The following is a 25168-nucleotide window of genomic DNA, read 5'->3' on the forward strand; positions in this document are numbered from 1 at the left end:
CACTAACCCTTAGGAAACTACCTACCAGGTTAGTTAGTTTCCTAGGTAGATGGAAGCTTATTTTTATTTTTTAAAGAGATTTTATTTTGGGGGGCACATGGGTGGCTCAGTGGTTGAGCATCTGCCTTTGGCTCAGGTCGTGATCCCAGGATCCTGAGATCGAGTCCCACATTGGGCTCCCCACAGGGAGCTTGCTTCTCCCTCTGCCTATGTCTCTGCCTCTCTGTATATCTCTCTCATGATAAATAAAATCTTAATTTCTTTGGGGGGGGGCACCTGGGTGGCTCAGTCACTTAAGCATCTGCCCTCAGCTTAGGTCATGATCCCGAGGTCCTGGGGTCAAGCCCCATGTCAGGCTCCCCACGCAGTGGGGAGCCTGCATCTCCCTCTCCCATTCCCCTCACTTGGGCTCACTGGCTCTGTTAAATCAATCAACCAATCAATCCTTTAAAGAAAAAAGATTTCATATTTAAGTAATCTTTACATCCAACATGAGGCCCAAATCTAAAACCCCGAGATCAAGAGTTGTATGTTCCACCAATTGAGCTGGCCAAGTGCCTCTGGAAGCTTATTTTTAAAATACAGAGCCACGTATTTTTAAAGCACCTCCCACAGTCAGTAATCACTGGTGGGAAAGCACAGGTGGGAAAGTGCAGGCAGGGGTGAGCAAGCTCAGCCAGGTCACAGGAGGCTATTGTCAGTGTCTGGGGAGAAGCCACAGTGACTCCCAGGGCTCCTGCATCTACACAGAGGATAAAGCTCAGCTGCAGAGGAGCTTTCTAACTCAAAGTAGTTTGAAGGTGGTTTTAAGATGGAAGACTCATGGTTTTTCCTCCTTTGTTTGAAAATGTAGTTTAGGGGATGCCTGGTTGGCTCAGTTGGTAAAGCATCTGCCTTCAGCTCGGGTCATGATTTCAGGATCCTGGGATCAAGCTCCATGTAGCGTACCCTGCTCAGTGGGGAGTTTGCTTCTCCTTCTCTCTCTGCCCCTCCTCCCCAGCTCAAGCTCTCTCCCAAATAAATAAATAAAATCTTTGGGAAAAAAAAAAAAAAGAAAATGTAGTTTAAAAACACTTCACAAGGAAAAATGTCTTATCCACTCATCCCCACTAACAGACATTCACTAAACCACTACTAAGAGCCCATCCTACCTGAGCCCTGGAGACTAGAAGGAGAAAAGGCAACAGCAGCTGGGTGGACACCAGGAGGCAGAGAAGGGATTTGCAAGAAGAGAACTGACTGGCAATTCTTAGATCCCTCCAGATGTTTCTTTATCTGTCTTATCTTTATCTCTTCAAGAAGGATAAAATGCAAATTAAGCAAGGATTTCAAACAAAAGAGCTTGGGAAGTCTGAGGGTGGACTCAGGGTTGGTGTGAGGAGAAAGTCTTTCACCTTGAGAGGAAGGCCACAGCTCTGCACCAGAGCCAAGGATTCAAAGCTGTGGGCCTACACTCCCCCTATCTGAGCAAGGCAAGTAGGTTCTTAAAACATGTTTTGGTTCTTAAGGGTCACACTGAGGAAGAATCTAATTCTGTGATACCACTAGAATAAATATCCAAAAGTTTAATCATTAGTTAGTTACTAAGCTGTTTAAACCTTTTGTGTATGAACTAGTAGTCTGGGCCTTGGATAGACAGACAAGTCGCAAGCACAAGTGAAGAGTTAACATGGAACTGTTGGAACTTGCACTCCACAGGGCCGATCTCAGCTTTGCTCCTCACTGGCTGGCTGACCTTGACAAGTTACATCTGTCACCACTCTGTGGCTCAGACTCCACCTCACAGCCAGGGATAAGGAGAACTAGAGTTCTCAGGCTTGCTGTGAGGATTTTAATATACATACATATATATGTGTATATATGTATGTTTATTCATTTGAGAGAGAGAAACAGAGATAAAGTGAACGAGCAGGAGAAACTCTGCTGAGTACGGACTTCCATTTGGGGCTCGATCACACCACCCCAAGATCATAACCTGAGCTGAAACCAAGAGTCAGATGGATGCTCAACCAATTGTGCCATCCAGGGCCCTTTACTGTGAAGATTTAACAAGTTAATCTATGCAAAGCCCACCAACCAGCCAACTCAGAGGGTGCGCAATAGAAGCGCTTTTATGATTAAATAACACAGAAGACACAAAGGTTTCCCGTCCAAGGGTCATCAGATCATAAAATAGGCCTTTTGAGACAACAAATGAAGCCTATCCCCTTCCCACTTATGGTTTATGTGTCTGAGTAAAACAGAATCAAATACATACTGTATTAGGAGGTCAAATTCTAACTCTGGCAGATAAAATGATACAGGAAGGGTGAACCCCCTAACCACCATGAGAGAAGCTATGATCAAAATCAGGCCCTTCTATGGTCAAGATGCTGCCACACAGCCTAAGGCTCCAGCTAGCAACTTCTCCCTGGGAAAGGATCCCAAACTCAAAAAGCTAAGTGGTCTTTAAATGCTGCCTGGGCAGAGTGTGCTCTGGAGCTCTGAAAGACTGCAAGACAGGTATAGCCAACACACCCCACAGTGGGAACACCTTTCTCTGGACTTCTGTGTTTGCAAGGGTGGGAAGCTGCCATCAATCAGACCAGCTCATCCCAAAGGAACGCTGTTCTCACATCAACTGGCTGCACTGGCAAAGAACATTTCTGGAAGAAACTCCTCTCACCCCAAGAGATTCCATCAAGCCAGGCCCAGCAACCACTACTGACTCCCTAACACCCCTGAATTCCACCATGAAGAACTGTGGTGGAGTAGCAAAATCAAGGACCCAAGTTCTAGATTTGAGACTTAGCTGAAACCAGGGTAACCATGGGTAAGCCATACTCTCTGAACCATAACTGACTCTTCTAAAAAACAAGGTTGATAACATCAACCCAGCCCCTGAGGGCTGCTGAGTGCCTGCAACAGACAAGAGCAGGAAGCACTTTGGGAGGTGTGTCCCGGCTCACAGGGCAGAGTGGGCGTGGCAGGAGGGGATGCTTAAGCTGGGGTGCTTGTCTTGCCACATGCTCTGCAGGCCACATAGGTCTTCAATCGCACACAGTCAGGGAGCTGGCCGACACAAGACAAGTGCCACCAACACTCTGGTGCAGCACCACATAAAGCAAAATGCAGCTTCTCCTAACCGAAGTTGGAACCACACTCACCAGCTGAAGCTCCAGGGGGTCAGCTGGCTGAATTTAAAAGAAGACCAGAGGAAGACTGTTTCTACTGTTCCATGGAACAGAGCAGAGAAAGGGCAAGCATGAAGGGAGAAGCATTCAGTGGGTGATGCCTGAGGATGGCCACATCACCTGTCTTCCCACTGTGTCCCCTGTACCCTCTGGAGCCCATCACCGAGCAAGAAACAGGAGAGGCAAGAAGCAGAACACAAGGTGGGGACCGCCAGCCGCCTGAGGTCCAGTGCTCAGGCCTGACAGAGGGCAGCACTCAGCAAACACCATCTCTGAACGTCACTGTCCTGCATCCTCACTGTTGACTCTGTACACATGTCACCACATACACTGTGATACCCTGAAAGTACAGTCTGCATGAACAAAGGAGCTCTGCTTACTTCTTGCATTTTGGAAATGTCTAAAAGTATCCTTCACACACCATTAAGTTGATTAATGTGAACATGAGGATGCCAGGTACCCTTGGACCTGATTATAATCAGGAGGGCCACTCAAGGGCTCCTAAGAACTTAGCAAAACCCTATGTTTAATGCAGGGTGGTGGGCACATGTGAACCTGTTCACGTGTTCATTCTTTAAATTCTCCATATAAAGGACACCTGGGTGGCTCACTGGTTGAGTGTCTGTCTCTGGCTCAGGTCGTGATCTCAGGTTCCTGGGATTGAGTTGTGCATCAAGCTCCTTGCATGGAGCCTGCTTCTCCCTCTGCCTAGGTCTCTGCCTCTCTCTCTGTGTCTCTCATGAATAAATAAATAAATAAAATCTTTAAACAAATAAATTCTCCATATAATTATATACACCCCTTACAGATACTTTAAATACTATTAAGATAAAATTATTAAAATGCCATTTTTTCTCTAATTCTAAAAATATTATTTATTAAGTGCTTACTGTTTGTTACACATTCCTCTCAGCATTTTATATATATTATCATGGTTAGTCCTCAAAACAACTCTCAGCATCTCAGCATCCTTTTTTTTTTTTTCTACAGCTGGGGACACTGAGGCACAAGGCAGGTCCTTGGCCACAGTCCCACACCCAGCAGTGAAGCCACAGTCAAACTCCACCCCAGTTAGCAGAGGGTGTCTCAGATGCTGATAGTGTGTATCATGTAGGTTATGGAGAAGTGTGTCCCTAACCTGGCAAGCTCTTTGTGGGGTGCATTTAATAATCACTACCAAATCACATCTTAGACTCACACTCTCTGCCCTCGCAAATTCATCTACGTAGAACTTAGCTCAAAGAGTCAGAAATTCAGACTAAAATGCACATTACAAAAACATTCATTAAGGGGCACCTAGGTGGTTCAGTGGGTTAAGTGGCTGCCTTCGGTTCAGGTCCTGATCCCAGGGTCCCAGGATCCAGCTCCACATCAAGCTCCCTGCTCAGTGGGAAGCCTGTTTCTCCTCTGCCTGCCACTCCCCCTGCTTGTGCGCTTGTGTGTGGCTCACTCTCTCAAATAAAACAAAAAAAAGGAAAAGTTTAAGCTGAATGTTAGGTAAAAACAGCAGGTCAAAACCGAGTCAGGTTCCAACGGGGGTCCCAATTTAGTTAGCAAACAAAAGACAGGGAACAATGAGGACTGCTGGGCCGTTGGGCAAAAAACAGACAGATCTTCCAGTGGGCTCCCCTTAACTATTAATCTTGTTAGCTGCCAAGGACAAAGTCCGACCTGGGCAGGGTCAGCATGGACGCACAGGGGCTCCCAGCAGGTAGGGATCTCAAGAGGCCTTCTGAGTGGCTCACTCACCACAGGAGACCCTAAGTCCTCCATGGACACTGGTGAGATCACATGGGACCAACAGACCTTTTGAACTTCCAGGGTCACCAGCTCACTCATTCACAAGGACTAACAATGTGTGATGAGTACTTGCTAACGAGATGAATAAGCTAGTATCTTTCAGACACAGATCCTCTGGGTGGCATGGAAATCATTAACTACCAGTAGGGGCCCAGGACGGAAATCCTATTTCTGCTTTTCAATCCTGTCATCCTGGAGCTATATCAGAAAAACAGCAACATTTCAAAGACAATTAATCCATATACTTCAGATTTCATTTCACAGCCAAATAACCCTTGGACAAAATCTAAGATGAATATACATTAAAAGCTTTACTAAGTAAAATCTATTAGAAAACAAGAACAACACACTCTTGCCTTCTGTTTTGCTCAAATTAATAATTTAACATATTAAAGTTGACAACTAAGAAATACTGGGTTTCTAATCTGAAACCACATTAATTATATACACCACTTAAACATGAACCTCTCACTGGGAATTAAATTCATTCAGCAAATGTCTTCCCAACAATCTAGTCTGGAAATCTGAGTGATACCTAACTTGAATCAAAAGGTTACCTCATGCAACCTGCTGCACTGCACTAAGGCCAGCAGATCTTGCTTCCTGTGCTACCCACGGGAGCCAAACCCTGGCAGCCCCTCTTTCCCAGTCTCTAGCTTCTGACCCCAGCTCCTTAGAGGGAACTGCCCATGACTTCCAAGACTCAATAGTCAAAAATTAAAATCTCATGCACAGGCACTTCCAATGAAATGAGGACCTTTTTCTGGGGTTCCAGACCTACCATTCCCTCTCCTCTGGTCCTCTCTGCTGGACGGGGGCCCCTCAGTGCTTCCCACCCTTGTGACAGCTACAGCTGCCTGCCCCTTACCTTTTCCTTCCTGATGATGAGTCTCTAATTGTGCCCTCTCCTCCTCCTCCTGTGTCCTTCCATCTCAACGTGGACAGCACTGCACTCCTGTCCTTGCTGGCCCATGGCTCCCGGACCCGTAAGGGAACAGCATCTATCCTGGCAAGGTGCAAGATTCTAGGGAGCAGTAAAGGGACTGATGGGAACTTCCCACAGTTTCTTAAAATATTCTGGTTTTATCTTCCATCAGTGTTTCCCACACATAAACATACAATCACAGCGATATGGATAACTGTTCTAGTAACCCTAACAGATTATCCTGTAAAAAAAATACCAAATTAATGTGTTCACATTTTTGCTTTTAATCCCCTCAAAGTTCTCTCTCCTTGAAATAAGAAAACAAAAACAAAAACAAAAACAAAAACCAGCCCCCAGAATGCCACCAGCCACATGAATAAATGTCATCTGGCAGGAACACCCCTCCAACAGCGAACACTTGTGTGGTTTGCGACAGCAGAAAAGAGAGCGATTTCTAAAGGAGGATGCCACCACTCCTGACACCTGAAAAGGTGCCAAAAGCAGCTGTTTTGCCTTCCTGGGCTCCATATCTGCAAATTTTGAATAAAGAGTTTCTTACTGGGAATAGTGGCCAACTGAAACACAGAAAGACTGTCCCAGTGTTAAGGGCTAACGCCCCCAGGAGAACTTCACAACACCATCAGCATGCAGAGAAAGATCTATTTTGTCTAGCATGACATTCAGCCACATCTCCTCCCAACAATCAATTTAGAGGCAGAAAAGGAGGATGAGGGCAGGAAGCTGAGCAGGCAGGCCCGTCTGTATTTGGCCTTGTCTTAGCCTTCAGGCCAGTCAGAGCCCCGTTGTGGCCCACCGACACCTTAGGGCACATCTGCCCCTTGCCAGGAGCCACCACCATTATTTTGTCCAGAATGTTCTCCCCTTACACTTGTACCCTGCTCTTTCTTCTTAACAATTCCTACCTCAAAAACAACAACAACAACAAAAAACAATTCCTACATCTGTAATGGTCTCATACCTACTGTGGTTATATGGAAAGGAGGCTGGAGAGGCAAATGTGTAGATGGGAGAGAAAATAAACCAAATTCATCTCAGATTTTCCTGAGATGCTTATCATCTGAGTTCCAGGCTAGAAAAAACTCCAGACTCTGCTCAGGGGGTTCAATCTAAAAGCCCCTAGTAACAGCCCACAAGTTCATCTGTGACTCAAGGCAAAGGTCTTCAGACAATCAACAAGTACTGTAGCTTCAACAGAAAGGAAGAAAGCTAAAAAAGAATGAATAAAAGCTAACCACTTACTTTCACAAAGGTCAGGTGACAACTCCAGCCTCCTGCCTGCAAAGAAAGGACCTAAGCAGACTGTGGCAAATGCCCACTGGATCACTAGCTGCAAATACTCCAGGGCCTGATCCTGGAGACCTGGGATCGAGTCCCACGTCAGGCTTCCTGAATGGAACCTGCTTCTCCCTCTACCTGTGTCTCTGCCTCTGCCTCTCTCTCATGAATAAATAAATAAAATCTTTAAAAAATGAAAGAAAGAAATGCAAGGAAAGACTGAGAGTATGTGCTCGAACAAAGAAGAGCAAGGAGACATGATGATAACTGACTGTGGCTCCCAGAAGGAGCCTTAGGGGTTAACTGAGGGAGCCCCAACCATGGCTGTGTTTGGTTCAGAGCATGGTGCCCACACACATTCCTTAGTTTTGATAGATATGGCATGGCTGCATAGATGTTAACACCAGGGGAAATAGGAGTGACAGGTCTTATAGAAACTCTGTGCGGTCTTGCAACTTTTCTGTACCTCTAGAATTATTCCAAAATAGAATTTACTTTATTCATTTTATTTTATTCTATTTTTAAGTCCTTTCTACACCCACAGTGGGGCTTGAACTGACAACCCCAAGTCATGCGATCAAGAGTCGCACGCTCCAACTGAGCCAGCCAGGCACCCCAAGTTTATTTTTATTTTTATTTTTTTTTAAATTTTTATTTATTTATGATAGTCACACACAGAGAGAGAGAGAAGCAGAGACATAGGCAGAGGGAGAAGCAGGCTCCATGCACCAGGAGCCCGACGTGGGATTCGATCCCGGGTCTCCAGGATCACGCCCCCGGCCAAAGGCAGGCGCTAAACCGCTGCGCCACCCAGGGATCCCCCAAGTTTATTTTTAAAATGCTTGTTTGGGCAGCCCGGGTGGCTCAGTGGTTTAGCGCCGACTTTGGCCCAGGACTTGATTCTGTAAACCTGGGAATGAGTCCCGTGTCAGGCTCCCTGCTTGGAGCCTGCTTCTTTCTCTGCCTGTGTCTCTGCCTCTCTCTCTCTCTCTCTGTCTCTCATGAATAAATAAAATCTTAAAAAAATAAAATAAAATAAAAATATGTTTGTTTGGAGTCTACTTTGATAGCTTCAAGCAAACTCAAAGGATTTGGAAACATCCCGTCATTTAAAAACTTGACTCAGGATCAGTGCTCAACACTAATTTGAAAAATGTAGGTAGGGCTACTAAGGAAAGTAATACACTTAAAAGAAAGAAAGAAAGAAAAAAAAAACCTAACAGAAAAAGCTTAGAATACATTTCCTAATACCACCACCTTCTTCAGCTTGCATGGCCCAAAAGCCTTCTGTTTTTGGAAGCAGAGGTTTCTTAACACTAGAAACAGCACTCCCCCCTCAAACTTCCTCCACACCCGGCTGTGCCCTCCACCACCACCACCACTCCACCCTCTGGGCTGCCCAGCCAGGAAAGCCCCGGTACAGTGCACCTGGGCCAGGTTCCCCTGCACTCTTCTCTGGAGCAGCCCCACAGAGGCTTGCAGGACAATGCCCTCCTCTGGGGGCACCAACCTCTCAGCCCCTGGGGTAGGACTGTGGTTGGTGGGGCTCACAGGGGCAGGGAGTGTGTGCAGGCTGTCCTCCACCCACTGAGCTGCCATCTCTCACGCAAGGATTCCTTCAGGCCGGGAGCATGGAGCCCTGGTTCTGTCTGTGTCTCTATGACGAGCACACCCTCACCCCCTTCCACTCCAGAGACAAAAAACACAATGCCAGCAGCTTCTGGGAGAAGAGTTTTCTAAGATATTTAAAAAAAAAAAGGGGGGGGGGCATTTAGATTATGAGTTTTGTTTTCTTTTTTAGGAATGAGAATAAGGGCAGCCTGGGTGGCTTAGCGGTTTAGCACCGCCTTCAGCCCAGGGCCTGATCCTGGAGACCCCAGATCGAGTCCCATGTCAGGCTCCCTGCATGGAGCCTGCTTCTCCCTCTGCCTGTGTCTCTGCCTCTCTCTCTCTCTCTCTCTCTCTCAGTGTCTCTCATGAATAAATAAAATCTTAAAAAAAAATGAGAATAAAATGCATTCACAAATAAAATCTATATTTAGATACACATTTTTAAAGCTGTATATCTGATAATAACCAGCTACGTACATACCATCAGTTGAAGACTGTAATTTTGACCAATGAAAAAACCCCATGAAAGAAAAATGCCAAACTGCAGGAAAAAAAAAAAAAAAAAAAAAAACAATTAACAATGGAAAAACCAGGCACTAAACGCTGAGCTTCAGAGATCACGCACTGAGGGAACAGATTATTCTCTCAGTCTCCTGTCCAGCCTAAATCATGGGCCATTCCAAGAGGAAAAAATGCAGAACAGCTCAGTGCTCACCCTCAAGGAAGGAAGCCAGTTAATAATGACAAGAGCCCGGAAATGAGCAGTTATCAAGCTTCTTAGATTTCTAAGTAAGTAGCTTGCGACCTTACCTGCCCCCCAGGGTCTGGTTGCTGTGACTCTAGATCAGACCTTCCTAAGAACGGAGCTGAGCAGAGCCAGTGTCCAGCAATTTTCCCAAAGAATGGGCTGGTCCCATCATTTCCCAAAGGAGAAATCCATGCAGCACCGCTTAGCGGCCAGCATTGGCACATGCTGGGTCTCATGTTCTTGTCACTCCTAACCTCCTCCTAGGTTGGTGGCTCTCGCACTCCCTGAGCATGGTGAATCAAAGGTGCGTAGGTCCATGGTGGGAACCTCTAAGACAAGGTGGGCTGCTTGGACACCCCCCCAGGACCACCAGCCACACAACCGTCCAAGGGTAGCACTTTGTGCACCTGCAGCCACAGCTGTGATGCTGGATGTGGCTGCACCCAACCACAGAGCACGTGCCCCTTTTAGGACATGACACTTTTAAAAATTAGAGCAAAGTCGAGGCCTGGAGAAAGCCCTCATGGACCCTGCCCAAAGCAGCAGAGAGCTGTGCCATTCCTGTAAGGTCCCTACATCATATAGAAAGAGCACCTTGGCTTCTAGTCAGAGGGACTATTAGGGTGATCCTCATCCTCAGTTAGGGATCTTTAAGAAAACAGTCCTCCTGATGGGAAAGCAACTGCCTTGGGAGTAGCCGCCTCTCCTGCAGAGTCCACATCACCAACGCTGGCTCTTCTACAGGCTTGGCACTCAGCGTCTGGCTACGTGAGGAAAGGGGTTCACAGCAGGCCTCACCCACTATGGCGGCAGTGCCAACACGAAAGCTTCAGTTCAAACACTATATGCTTGACACTAACGGTTTGCTTATCCAGATTTAACCCAATAACTGGGCGCCAAAACCCTCCAGAAGAGCTGTAGTACAAAAATAAATCAGTACCTTTGAAACACAGCCTTTCAAGGGTCAGGTAAATGATACAATATGCATATAGAAAAAGCAATATCCTTTTCTAAATTGTATTTCCTTAAAGAATGAAAGAGTAGGACGTGAATCTATGTTTAACCACTTGACTCCTTCCTAGTTTGGAATGCTTTCATATTGGGTATTAAATAGGCAACAAACAGTTGATGATGAAACCCTCTCCCCTCAAGCATGTATACCTCTAAATGCAAGGGAATCAGAATGTAGATGTAGGAATCAGACGTGTTTTTGGTTAACAAATAGCAATGATGGTAAGATAGGTATGTGACAAATACACCACAGGAAGCCCAGATATGAGAACCATGAGGAGAAAGCATGAAAAAAATAAGAGAAGTCATCTAGAGATTCAAGGTTTTAAAAAAGATAAGGACATAAGACGCAGGACCTGTTCCAGAGCTGACTATATAACAAAACCTGTTGCAGACCAAAGTGGCAGCGGGCGGGGGGGGGGGGGGGGGGGAAACGACATGGCACTCAAAGAAGCTGATTGGTCAGAAAAGGCTTCACAGCACCAGGGGCTAGTTTCCACTGAGGGGAGTTTCTTCAGGCAAAGAGGAAGAGCCTAAAGAGGAGAACCAGGCAGCCCAGAACATCCTGGACACTATTCTGGGAAGTGAGGGCACCAAGGCAGGAGTATCTGAGAAGGGACCCTCATCACAGAGGAGCAAAGTGAGAGGCCATAAGAAGCTGGGGGATGTCCCAGGAATGCTGGAACTGCGGCGCCCTTCCAGCAAGCGCTCACTTCTCGGTGACCAGCAAAGGGGGAACTGGGAAGAAAGCTTGTTGTGTTTTGAGCCCCGCCAGGGGAGAGTGTATGATGAGAGCACAGTGCAGCCATCCCCCAGGTGGAATCACTTCCTTCACTGCATGGCAGCATCCACAGCCAGGCCACAACGGGGTCCATGTACCTGCTTTACACGGGGTTCAAGAGCAAGGTCTCCAAGGGATAAGGCCCTCCCCTCCAGGGGTTGGGGCAGAGTTCCCAGGTCCACTGCAGGCCCTGTGCTCCCCATCTCTCAGAAACTGGACAGAGAGAGAAAGGTTAACTCCAAGCCCCTTTCCTTGCAGGTCACCACTGCAGGTCAAAGCACTTCACAAGAATTTTTTTTTTTTTTAAGAATTTCTATAAGACTGGAAGCGTCCCTGCTAATCTTATCAGCCACCTCTGACAGCATCCGATATACAGCTGTCGCTTTGAGATACAACTCCCACTGCAGTACAATTAATTCCAAAAGAGAAAAACAGGTTGAAGAATGAGACTTTAACAATGAATTCATTGTAACAGCTAAGCTCTCAGCTGGGTGAATTCTGACTCAAATATTGCCGAGATGTACGAGATGCACACACACAGCCGTCTGCACGCGCCCTCTCATCAGCCTTCTCCAACAGGGGCAGACCTGCCACCAGCTCCACAAACATGCAGAAGGCACAGACCTCAGGACGAACCTCCCTGGCATCCAGACATACCTTCACATCTAGCCTTTAAACACTTCACTTCCTGAAGACTGCAAGCTGATTCAAAGCACAGCGGCTGGTGCAGAGGGCAGGCCATCCTGCCTGTGAGGCAGAGGTCGCTAGGCCACCAGAACTAGGTGTCCGCCTTTATCGGGCCCCTGGACAACACTCCAAATGAAATGTTTGTTCCTCCGTGGGCTGCGCACCGAGGCCAGGGCTGCTAATGTAGGGCACGTCCCATCTCTTCTATACAGAGTTTGCAGTCCTGTCAGGTCTACTTATGTGGGCTTTTATGCAACCCAACTATTTAAACAGAAATCTGAATCAGTTGCCCTAGGGATGAGGGATTTCAAATCCCGATGAGGGATTTGAAAGCCACAAACCTAGATCCTGTGTAACAAACTACCTCTCTTAACACATTCAAAATGACTTGGAAAAAAAAATGACTTGGAATTTCTTGGAATAAAAATTAAGATTAAAATCAGGAAAATCTTCTACAATAAAGAGATGAAAACACACTTTCTGCAATTATATGATTGCAGCCAGTCAAGCACTGAAAACAGAACATCGTGAACCTGAAAAAGGCCTTTCTCATCTAAGACACCATCATCAGAAGGTACTCCCCTTACTCTTGGAAAAAATGCACTCTGTCTGTTGATTCAGCTAGAGACTGGATACACAACTGGTTCTTGATATTCAAATAATTTTTTAAAGAGTCTGATACCAAACACGACCCAGTTACAGAAGGCGGCACTGCTGAACAAGCCTGAACAATACATGTCCAAAACTTCATTTCCACACCAGCACTTCCTCCACTGGTGATTTGCCCTTTGAACCTGCCTTCAAAACAACTGCACTCCTTCCCCCTATGGCCCGCTGTCATCCAAAGGGCAGGCACAGAGCTTGCACACATCGGCCCTAGTTCTCACACCTGCCTAGGGAGTCATTTCTGCAGCCAAGGTTCCTCAGCAGCGCATAGGGTTCCTGCAAAGTCCATTTCCCTAGAAGACACTCCTCAGGAAAGGACAAAGCATAGTGCAGGAACGGTTCTCCACACTCCAACTCAGAGAGGACTGAGCTTACTCACCCCGATTCTGCAGCAATTCCCTGTTACCACATCTTTGCCCTAAATGCACCCAAACCCCAGGCAGCTCAGGAGACAAGAGCATAGAGTGAAAAGGATGCACACCCAGGGATCCCTGGGTGGCGCAGCGGTTTGGCGCCTGCCTTTGGCCCAGGGCGCGATCCTGGAGACCCGGGATCGAATCCCACATCGGGCTCCCGGTGCATGGAGCCTGCTTCTCCCTCTGACTGTGTCTCTGCCTCTCTCTCTCTCTGTGACTATCTTAAATAAATAAAAATTTAAAAAAAAAAAAAAAAAAGGATGCACACCCAGGAGCTGCCTTTTCTTCCTCATCCAAGCTGTGCTAAAGGCAGCCCGGAGGCTAGACTGAAGAGCTGTCCAAGGCCTCTCTGTAGGCCCCACAGCTACACAGGCTGCTGCTGGGATCCTTCCCACAAAATACTTGTCAGAGAACAGCACAAACCTACACTTCCACCTCTTAGTACAGGGGCCACGCCTCTACAGGCGGAACTGCTATAGGGTTATCACAGGTACAGAAACACATCACATCAAGCAAGACCGAGGAGGAGGAGCGGCCCAAAAAGGAGTGTGGAAACCCACTTTTTTTCATGTTCCCCACTTTCCCAGCTGCCTTCTCGCAAAAGGAGGCAGCCACCCTTGCAAAAGCTAGAGTGGCCCTCCCTAGAGCGTGCAGAGAGCCACTCTGTCTCATCTCCCATTTTACCTTTCCCGAAATCTCTGCACAGTTCTTGTTTCCCAAAGGGAGGATTCCTAGCCTCACCCATTCAGAATATCAGCCCTCAAATACAGATGAAGCAGAGCCTCTTTCCAAACAGCTGCTTTCTGACAGCGTGAGGCTGAAACAGGCTTCAGGGGTCACAGAGTTCAGCCATCTGCCCAAAGAAATAAATAAGCGTGCTGTCCTTCCATGTGAAGACGTCCCTCCTGCCTCTAGCACGGCACAGTCAGGACCCTTCAGGCAAAACTCCCAGGAAAGACATTCTGGGCAGTGCCGTGCTGAGCTGCCCAGCAGACCCTCCCTCAGGGCACTCCCCACGTGAGGGCAGAGCAGTGCCAGGCCTCTGCTGTCACTCAGACGTGGGTTCACACTGCATTCCATTTACCAGGCAGATGTTTAACCTCCCTGCATCCCAGTTTCCATACCTGTAAAATGGGAAGGACACCTACCTCACACAACACTGTTAACAAAAATCAAGCAACACTCGCTGAGCTATCTGGAAAAGTGCCTGCTTTTAAAATAAATGCTCAAGAATTGGTACCTACAGCCTTTGGCCCACCTGAGGATCAAAGCGCGGTAGGCCACTTTCAGACCTAATTTGGATTGCTCCCCCTGTTGGCTGCACATGCTTACAGAAACCGGGAAATTTAATCACCAGGTCAGGGGCTTCTCCACACATCACCACCTTAAACATCTAGACGCAAACTCCCTTGAACCATGCAAAGTTATCTGTCCTCAGGTGAACAGCCAATATTGGGAGGACGTCTCTGCCATTTTTGAGGGGGAACGTGGCATATTCTCACACTGTGGGTAGAGGAGGGTGGGGATCCAGCTGTAGACACAAAACCCTTATTCCTCTCACTTCCCGATAGGGAGGTCTCTCCTTTTTGCACAACTCATTTTCTCTCACTGGATTCCAACATTTTTGCACTAAAAAGATGACTTATGCAAAGAAAACCCCAGATGTCCAACGCCCATTGCGTGCAACAACCGAGACCACGAGGAAATGTGCTCTTTGCCTCTTGCCACGACCTCCACCAAAGTACACCCCTTGCGCTGCAACAACACCGCTGTATGAAAAGTTCGTTTTATACACTTCCACGATTGTCGTCACCCCCGGCCTCCATTGAGGCTCGCCAAGAGGCCCAATGCGTGTTTTTGCCTGTTAGCCCAGACACCCCAGGGTACAGCCACATGTTGCAACAGTCAAAGACGGCCCCGTCGCCTTTCACCATTTTTCTCAAGCGAACAGGTCCTCCTCTCAGACTCTGGATCGTCACCCATCTCTACAGCATTCTTAGCCTGAAGTCCATGGACGCGATGCAGAAGGTTCAAGACCCTGCTAAAGTAATTACAAAACGCGAGTAACTCAGTGTTTTCCTCTGGAGAGAATTTACACCTTCCATCAGATTCTCAGAGGCGTTCCAGACTCCCCAAAAGGATTAAGAACTGCTGCCACAACGCTGTATATGCTGAAAAAATGAGTCAGGTGAGTTTCCAGGGCCTTCGCTCACTTAAGTGATTCTGATTTGCCTTCTGAACCGAGTTCTGCAAGCTGCGCAGGCATCCTCCCATCACCCACTCTCATAGTCGCGCCCGAGGTATGAATCCCGAAACCACCTTCCCGACTCCAAAAATCAAACACAGTGGAAACATCAAAACACCAAGGATACTTTTAGCAACGGAGAAAAAAAAAAATAAAACAACAGGGAAACACTAGCGATACTTTTAAGCAAAATACTCCACCCCACAAGCGCTTTTCTTCCTCCTCCTCCTCCTCCTCCTCCTCCTCCTCCTCCTCCCCTGCAATCCCTCCTCCCTGTCACGATCGTTCTGCCCTCCGTAGCAGCTTCCGACCTCCCGACCTCCCCGGGGCTTCCCACACTTGATGCCTGCGCTGGAGAAGAGCCCCGAGGCAGGAAAAGCACGCAGGGCCGCCCCGCCGGGCCGCGGACGGAGTCGCCAGCTTCCCCTCCGACCGTGAATGGAGGGGGGGGGGCGGCCTGGAGCATCAGGTGCTCCGAGCCAGAGCGCGTCCCTCCCGCTTCGCGGCGGCGGAGGCACCGGGACGCCCTTCCAGGGGGAGGCCCGGGGCGGGTCCTCCGCGGGCGGAGCGAAAGGTAAACCCGGGGGCTCGGCTCCAGGCCGCGGCGCTCCGAAAACAAACTTTCCAAGCACTTCCACCGCGACAGACCAGTGACACCTCCCCGGCCTCCCCCGCCCTCCGCGCGTCTGTCAGCGCCCCCGCCGGGCAGGCGCCCGCCGCGCCGGGGCCCGGGCTCCCCACCGCGGCCGAGCGGCGCCCTCACGGAGCCCGCGGTCCCCGGCCCGGCCGCCCGGCCGCAGGTGAGGCGCCGCCCGGCCCTGGGGACCCGGGGCCGCCTCGCCTCGCCGGGCCCCGGCGGCCGCCGCCGCGCTGGGCTGGCTGACCGGCCGGCGCGTCCGGGCGGCCGGCGCGCACTCACCAGCTGGCTGGTGGTCCTGGCCATGGGCCCCGCGTCGGCGCGGGCACCTCCCCCGCAGCGCTGCGCGGCTCGGCGCCTCCTCAGCGTCCTCCTCCCCGCGGCGGGGCCCCAGCAATGGCCGCCCTCATCCTGCGCCCGCCCCGCCGCCCGCCGCCCGCCGCCCCCGGCGCCGCCCCGCCCCCGCGCGACGCCGGACGGGACTTCCGCCGCCGCCGCGCGCGCCCATTGGCCGCGACCGCCGTCGCTCCGCCGCGGCTCCGTCGGCCCCGCCGGCGCCCCCGAGCCGCATTTCCGGGTTGGGGCCCGACGGGCGGGAGCGGCCCGGCCCCGCCTCAGAGGGGGGGCGGCAGGCGCGAGCCAATCCCGGGGCCGGGGGGCGGGGCGGGGGAGGAGAGGCGAGCTGTCATCCCCGACGCCCGCGGGGGAAACTGAGGCTGGGGGGCCCTGAGCGGGCCAAGGTCACGCCCGGGGCAGCGGCGGGCCGGGCTCGGGGCGCGGCTCTGCACGGACACTACCAGACGCAACTTAGCGGCTCACCAGACTGACAAGCGTGCACGACGGAAACTCGGGCCATGAAATCACGTTAGGAGGCGGAAAGCTCCCGTCGCATCGCGGCCTGCCGCACGGACGCCTTCGGAGCTTTCCTGATGACGAGGATGCCGAATTTCTCTGCACTTGTTAATGATGCTAGCGTTATGCTTACGTTTTCGTAGTTGGTAAAGTACACATAAACTTTACCACCTTAACCATTTTTAAAAAATATTTGATAGAGGGGGCAGCCCGGGAGGCTCCGAGGTTGAGCGCCTGCCTTCGGCCCAGGGCGTGACCCCGGGGTCCCGGGATCGAGTCCCACGTCAGGCTCCCTGCATGGAGCCTGCTTCTCCCTCTGCCTCCGTCTCTCTCTGTGTCTCATGAATAAATGATACATTTTAAAATTTTTGATAGCACAAGCAGGGGGAGGGACTCACGGAAGGAGACGCAGACCCCCTCTGAGCAGAGAGCAACCCCTCCCCCATGTGGGACTCGATCCCAGGACCCCTGGGACCATGACCTGAGCCACCCAGGTGCCCCCCCACCCTAACCATTTTAGCATAAGCCAGGCGTACAGTTCCGTGGCATTCAGTGCATTCACATTGTTGTAACGTGTTGTTCAGACAAAAATCACGCTCATCTTTGTTACCTCAATCTCGCATACTTTTAAATAACCTTTTTTCTACTTCCAAACGAAATACGTATTTACTTTTAAAGATAATTTTTAAAAAATATTTATTTATTCACGAGACACAGGAAAAGACACAGGCAGAAGGAGAAGCAGGCTCCCTATGGGAAGCCTGAAGCAGGACTTGATCCCAGGACCCCGGGATCACAACCTGGGCCAAAGACAGACCCTCAACCACTAGGCCACCCAGACGTCCCAAAAATAACGATTTACACAATACAGAGAATTAGGTAAATGAACCGATAAGTCCACAAACTAGAATTTATTTCTTGAATGGCAGTGATAGCTGCTAATGTTGATCCATCACTAAGGAATTTTCATGTCTAAGGACACCTGGGTGGCTTAGTGAAGCATCTGATCTCCGGATCCTGGGATCAAGCCCCCTGTTTGGCTCCCTGTGACAGCAAGTCTGCTTCTCCCTCTGCTCCTGGCCTCTGCTTGTGCGTGTGCACTCTCCCAAATAAATAAATAAAAATTTTTTAAAAAGTAAATACGAGGGCAGCCCCGGTGGCTCAGCGGTTTAGCGCCACCTTCAGTCTGGGGCGTGATCCTGGAGATCGGAGACTGAGTCCCAGGTTGGGGTTCCCTGCATGGAGCCTGCTTCTCCCTCTGCCTGTGTCTCTGACTCTCTGTGTCTCTCATGAATAAACAAATAAAATATTTTTTTAAAAGAAGTAAATACAGAATTTTCATGCCTAATCCCTAAGGAAGCATGCCTGCTAGTTGCCCCCTTTCCAGATGAGGAAGCTGACACACACTGAAGTTCTATAACTGCCCCAGGTCCTGCAGTGCCAGAACCAGGACCTCGATACCCGTATGCCAGAGGTTATGCTTTGACCATGAGGCTTCCAGTCCTCTGTATATGTATGCAATGTAAAGAACAATAAGAAAAAAAAAAAAGGCAAATATAAGTTCTACTCCCCAAAAGGGCTTCTGCAGTTTTGATACTTTTTTCACTTAGCAATGCATCATCCTCTATTCCATACAGCTCTCCTGCCATCTGCCTGCCATCTTCCCCGGTTGTGAAGGATGCAGAGGCCCGCGCTGGAGGAAGCCTATGGCTTAGAGATCCGCGTACTGATCAAGCTCCCTCCTGACATTCAAGTGGTTCCCGGACGTCTCGTCAACAAGGCCCTGCACTCAAATTCAGGCACACCTTTATTTATTTCCTTAGGATAAATTCTCAGCAGATGGAACTGGTGGGTCAAAGTGCATGGATCCCTCTCGGGACTTTAGATACAGGCTGCAAATCGCCAACTGCTTACCCCCCACCAGACACTAACCCTCAGTGAACACAAAGACAAGGTCAAGGTGGAGCTCTTGCCACCACACCAAGCCACATTCAATGCTCGGGAACACGGGAACATTATCCCTTACTACAGATTAAAGGCACATTTGATTTTGCCCACGATGGCCCTGTGAGCAGTAGGTAACTGTGACCATTCCCCTCTTTCACAGAAAGGAACTGAGGCTTTAGTGCCCTGCCTACTCTCAATCATAGACTTACTAGGTCACAGAGCACAGAGCTCAGAACCAGCCCTGACAGCACCACAGCCCTGCTCTTAGCCACTGCATTCAACACCTCCCAAGAAACCCTTCTTTTGTATTGATTTTAGTCCTCACAGAGTAATAATAACATCCTCAGAGAATGCTAACCATTTTTACTTAATTCTCATCACAACCCTATGAGGTACTTAGCATTTATCACCATCTTACAAGTGAAATTTGCCAGACAGTACACTAAATGCAATTGTAAATAGATACATAGCTTTAGAGTTTAAAAAATATATGTACACACCAAGAGCAACCTTTCTCAGAAAGTTACTAATGGATGTGCTCCACCAAGTGACAGAGTAAATCAAGAAAGAAGTAGATGTGAGATCCAGTTAACAGGAAGAAACCAACCACACAGGAAGGGGATGGAGGGAAGTCCCAGGATGTGTCTCCTCAGCATGTATGGGTTCAGTCTCCCCTCATGCAAAGCACTGTGCTAGATGTTGGCAATTCCCTGGTGAACAAAACAGAAAAATCTCTGACCTCGTGGAACTCTGATGCCACAGGCAGGAGGCAGGGCAGGGGAGACAAACAAGTAAATCTTATGGGATGTGAGAAGGTAGTAAGTGCTATGAGGAAGAAAGAAAACCAGTGCCTGGGGAAAAGGTGCAGTTTTCAATGGATCATGTGGAGAAATCCCAGGATAAGAACAGAGATTCTGGGGATACTTAGGTGGCTCAGTGGTTGAGCGTCTGGCCTTTGGCCCAGGGCATGATCCTGGAGACCTGGGATCGGATCCCACGTCGGGCTCCCTGCATGGAGCTTGCTTCTCCCTCTGCCTGTGTCTCGGCCTCTCTCTCTCTCTCTCTCTGTCTCTCACGAATAAATAAATAAAATCTTAAAAAAAAAAACTGAGCAAGAATCTAAAACTGGCTTAACTTGAAGGGGAAACAAAAAACAAAAAAGAATCAAAATGTCTATCGACACAGAATGGTAAAATAAATTACAGTAGTTCATCCTGGAGAATTCGATGCAGCTACTGGAAAGAAGAGGGTAAAGGTCTCACGAGAGAGTGAAGGGGAAGATCACACAATGGGAACTGAGGTCTTGAGTTTTTGTTTTGGAGTCACTTACACCAGCATGACCGGGTGGTTCTACAGTAATTCACAGAGAAACGGAGAGGGAGAGGGGGAAGTACCTGTCGGGAATGCTGAGCCCACTGGAGCAGCAGGTGGAGCAGGGGAATGTGTGAGGGGAGAAGGCAGGCCCTGGCCCTGGCCTAGCAGCTGAGTGGGCAGCGGGGGCAGGGCAGGGAGGAGCGGAAAGAGGAACAAGGACAGTACACAGTTCTCATGGGGCCTCAACAGCAGGTGGGCCTCCCAAAGCCGGGCCAGGCCCCGTCTCACCCAGAGAGAGGCCGGGTACCCCTGCCATGGCTGAGGTCTGGCTGTGGATCCCAGAACAGTGGGCAGCAGGGGACATGGACTCACCTGGCCCCGCACACATCATGGGCATGATGGCTGGAGGAAAGAGAGACAGAGCCCCTGGCTCTTCTCTCTCCCTCCCCTGCCTGGTGCCCCTGACCAGTGGAAGGGTGACCCCAGGCCAAGAATGCAATGCTTGGCTTGACATTGTGAGGTCGTGTTCCACCCAGGGAAGAACAGGGGGATGCCCATAACCACCCTGGGAGGGGGCCATGGGTACGCGGCCTAGGGTGGTTGGGGAGCCCTCATGGCACACCTGGCCCGTGCTCCACCTGGCCTGGGACAGTTCACCTGTTTCTCGCTTACTTCTATTCTCCCCATGGCCTGAAGGAGGGAACCCAGGTTCAGAGGCTATGGAACTCGCCCAGCATCACACAGCTGATGTGCTAGCTACTGAGTTCTGTATAACAGGTTATCCCCAAACTCAGACACGTAAAACAAACATCTATGACCTCACAGATTCTGTGGGTTAGGAAGCCAGGAGCAACTTGGCCAGGTGGTTCTAGTCAGGGAATCTCCTGTCAGCCCGAACACCAAGTCACCAAAAGGCCTGGCTGGGGTGGGGGTGGGGGTGGGGGTAGGCCTGAGTGGCTCAGTCTGCTCAGCATTTGACTGTTGGTTTCTGCTCAGGTTGTGATCTCGGGGTCACTGTATGGAGCCCCAGGTAGCGCGCTCAGCATGGGGCCTGCCTGGGATTCTCCCTCGGCCTCTGCCCCTCCAGGTCGCGCTTGGAGATTTGGGTACTCTCTTACTCTCAAATAAATAAATAAAACCATTGAAAAATAAATAAATAAAGGCTTGCCTAGAGTGGGAGCATCTTCCAAGGTGGCCCATTCACTCACATGTTCAGGGAGGCTAAGTTTCCTCACCACGGGGGCCTCTCCACAGAGCTCCCTCAGTGTCTTCATGTCACAGCATCCAGCTTTCTCTAGAGCAAATGATTCCAGAGAAAGAGAGCACACCCAACACAGAATCTGCAAGGGCTTTTTTTTTTTTTTTTTTAAGTTTTTGTTTTTATTTTTTTACTATTTTTTTTCAAGTAGGCTTCACGCCCAACATGGCACTGGAACTCACAACCCTATGATCAAGAGTCACATATGCTACAAATTGAGCCAGCCGAGTGCCCCCTCCTTGGTTTTTTGTTTGTTTTGGTTTTTTTTTAAGATTTTATTTATTCACGAGAGACCTACAGAGAGAGACATAGGCAGAGCAAGAAGCAGGCTCCATGCAGGGAGCCTGACGTGGGACTCGATCCTGGGACTCTGGGATCACACCCTGAGCTGAAGGCAGATGCTCAACTGCTGAGCCACCCAGGTGTCCCCCACTATAGCTTTTATACCCTAATTTCTGAAGTGATCCAGCATTGCTTCTACCCACATTGTACTGGTCACACAAAATCACCTGGTGCCATGTGGGAAGAACCACACAAAGCTGTGAATCCCCAAGGTGGGATCACCGGGGGCCATCTGCAAGGCTGGGCACCAGAGCTCATCCAGGGAAGAGCCAGGACCCCAATTCTACTGGGGTGCAGAAAGAGATGAGGAGAGACATGATGAGAAAGGCAGGCCAAGCCTGTGGCCCTGGAGGTTTTGAGAGCCAGAAAAGAGTCAGGCGAAGAGGCAGGGAGGGGAACCAATTACCACACATCCCGTTAGGAAAACACAAGAGGACCCTTCAAAGATAATCATGTGGTCTCCTGCCTCTGCCCACTAAGTGCCTGGTCACCACACCCAAGGCTCTCAAGATGCATCTGGCTGCAGGTAGACGGATGAAAGATGCCTGGGGTGCCTGGGTGGTGCAGGCAGTTGAGCATCTGACTCCTGGTTTCTGCTCGAGTCATAAGATTGAGCGCCGAGTTGGAGTCTGTGCTCAGCACAGAGCCTGCCTGGGACTATCTCTCCTTCTCCATCTGCTCCTCTCCCTACCAACATACATACTCTCTCTCTCAAATAAAAAAGTAAATCTTTAAGAAAGAGAAAGATAAATGTCAAAGCCAATAATTTGCAAGCCACCTGGGAAAATACCTTCTCATACAAATTGTGGTACCTAGAAAAAAAATATTTTAACTAAACTGGAAAACAAGAAACACAAAGTTGCATCAAATCTCAGGTGAGCAGCCTTCCCTCCCTAAATTTCAACTCCCCCACTGTAAAATGGTCTGACTCCAAAAACTGTTTAAAATCCCAAAGACTGTAAACATCCAGTGCTGACAAGCATGTAGGAAATGAGCACCCTCCTACGCTGATGATAGGAATATGGCATTTCTTTTAGACCCAGGCACTCGGGAGCTCTGGCCCAGGCCCTTCTCTCTAGAAGAGATGGTAGGCGGAATAATGGCCCCACCAAAAATGACCGTGACCTGTTCACCCAGGTCGTGAATGTGTGACATAGAAAGGAGGAATTATGGCTGCCAACAAGCTGACCTTAAAAGAGGATTATCCAGGATCATCCAGGCTGGCCCAATATAATCACAGGGGTCCTTAAAAGATGGAAGAGAAAAAGAGTCAGAGTCTGAACGAGGCAACATAAATAGAACAGTCCAACCTGCTGGCACTGGCTTTGCAAATGCAGGAGGCGGTGAGACAATCAGTGTGGGCACCATCTGGAAGCTGGGAACGGAAGATCTCCCCCTAGAACCTCTAGGGAGAATGAACCTCTGCCCCCACTTTGATTTTGGTCCACTGAGCCCTATTTCTGACTCCAACCTCCAGAGCTATAAATGTGTGTTCTTTGAAACTCCTAATTTGTGGTAATTTGTTACAGGAACACAAGAAAACTAATAGGAAGGCCCCTCTGTGGCACACGGAAGCCAGGAACCCAAAGGGCCTGAAGGCGTGCCCACACCAGGTCCCCTTCAGCATCACCCACGGTCCCTCCTGCTGGGGGCCCAGGCCGGGGGGGTGGGCAGGGAGGAGCCACCCCATGGTCCCTCCTGCTAGGGGCCTGGGCCTTGGGGCGGGGGGGCAGGGAGGAAGGCCACTGCTCGTTGGCGGGCGCTGGTTAACGTCATAAAACGTGCATCTCAAGGCACCTGGGGACCTTGTCACAGTAGCGAGACATTTCCACGCGTCCCCACCCAGACAGCTTCCCATTCCACGCTGCCTAACCAAAAAATAATAATCAGCAAAGCAATATCAAAAAGCACAATCCCGGTTTATAAAACAAACCAGAGAGAATCAAAAGGAAAGGCAGGCTCGGTCGGGTCGGAAGGACCACGCGGCGCCCTAATCGTCGGGGAGAGGCAGGGCTCGAAGACGGGCCCGCGCGGGCACAGGGCGCCAGGGGCTGGGGAGGGCCCAGGTGCCCAGTGGGGTGCCCCCCACCCCCCACCCCGACCAGCTCCGGGCTGGGGACCAGGCCACACAGGAGCGCGACCGGAAGGAGCAGGGAGGGGCACAGGGGGAACCCCGCGCCCTCCGGGTCTCCCGGCTCGCGGCTGGTCCCCTAAACCGGGACCGGGTCTCAGGGCGGCGCGTCCCAGCGCGCGGCGGGCCCGATTGGCCCCGGCAGAGGCCCGTCCTCCCGCCCGCCGCACCCCTCCCCCGATCTCTGGGGCCGCGCGACCCGGCGCTGGGGCTGCGGGCCCCGCCCCCCGAAGGAACCCCCCTGGAGGGCTGCCCGCCCTTTCCCCGCTCCTCTGAGGGTCCCCCCCACCCCCCTACCCGGAGGGCTGCCCACCCCCGCCCTCCCAGACGCTCAGCACCAGTCAGCGCCCCAACGCTGCGCTCGGGGCCTGGAGGACCCCTCGACGGGGAGCCCCGGCCCTCGGGACGCTCCGCAGCTCCCACTCCTGGGGAGTCCGACAAGCCCCCCCCCCCACAGGGCCCTCCCACCTCCCACGCGAGGGACACCTCCCCAGGGACCCCACCCCAGCTTGTCCTCTCAGCGAGCCCCCCCAACCTCAAGGACTCAGGCCCACCCACATCGACCGCCCTGCAGCCAGGCCGTGTCCTTGCTGGGGTCCTAAAATGGCAAGGACGGCTGTTTAAAGCCCTGCAGCTTCAGGCTCCCTAGTGGAATGGTGGGTGCCAGGTCGCGGAGGGGGGAGGGGTGTCAGGGATATTATCTAGTGGGAAGAGCTACTCTTCGGGGTGACGGAGAAGCTCCGCATCGCTGGCGGTGCCGGCTGCACCCCTGAACGACGAGGGTGGCCGCAGTCCCAACCAAGGCACCAGGCCTGTGCCAGTGGGTGGTGGGCAGCTCCCCTTGCAAGTGCCCTTCCCACCCAGCGCTGGCTCCTCACCCTCGCTGACCACCAGCTCCACCAGCCCTTCCCAGATCCTTTGCCCAGCCAGGCAGTGCAGGGACAGGTCCCCGTGCAGCCCGGGGTGGTGCAGGCCAGGCCAGACCCCGGCTCTAGTGCTCACCAGCTCTGGAATGCTCAGTGCCCCTCCCCCAGCTGAGAATGGGGTGACCAACAGGAAACGCCTTTGGAGTTTGGCAGAGCAGCCGTAAGGCACCTAGAATGAGGCCCGCACCCAGCAGGCAAGGGCCGCTCAGCTCCTCAGCTCGGCAGGGATGAGACGCTCCTCTGCCCCCTCCCTCCAGCGCGCCCGCCTAGCTGGGCCCTTCCCCTGTATCACGGGCGCCAGCAGAGGCAGGAGTTGCTCAGTCACCCGTCAGGCCTAGGACATCCCTGTACCCCACTGGCATGTGGCCTGAGACCCCATCCCTTCATACCCCTACAAGTGGC

The 25168-nt window shown here is 50.8% G+C and overlaps 1 protein-coding gene across 6 annotated transcripts in view; it reads right to left on the reverse strand.

The window, feature by feature from the left end:
• Nucleotides 1-22922, reverse strand: part of PDPK1 (3-phosphoinositide dependent protein kinase 1) — a 79413-nt gene extending 56491 nt beyond the window's left edge. Inside the window, exon 1 of one of the 6 annotated variants that reach the window (XM_038540691.1) lies at nt 22899-22922. Coding sequence is in view for 3 of the 6 variants with exons in the window: in XM_038540686.1 (XP_038396614.1) it covers nt 20767-20796 (30 nt within the window). In the remaining 3 variants the exon portion in view is untranslated. Of the gene's footprint in view, nt 1-5841; nt 5980-16278; nt 16418-20481; nt 20627-20766; nt 20891-22898 lie in introns of those variants that run through there. The other 5 variants (XM_038540688.1, XM_038540686.1, XM_038540689.1 and 2 more) reach the window with 5 other exon arrangements.
• Between the last annotated feature and the right edge of the window lie 2246 nt (nt 22923-25168).

The sequence above is a fragment of the Canis lupus genome, chromosome 6 (genome assembly GCF_011100685.1).
Source record: "Canis lupus familiaris isolate Mischka breed German Shepherd chromosome 6, alternate assembly UU_Cfam_GSD_1.0, whole genome shotgun sequence".
Classification (NCBI taxonomy): domain Eukaryota; kingdom Metazoa; phylum Chordata; class Mammalia; order Carnivora; family Canidae; genus Canis; species Canis lupus.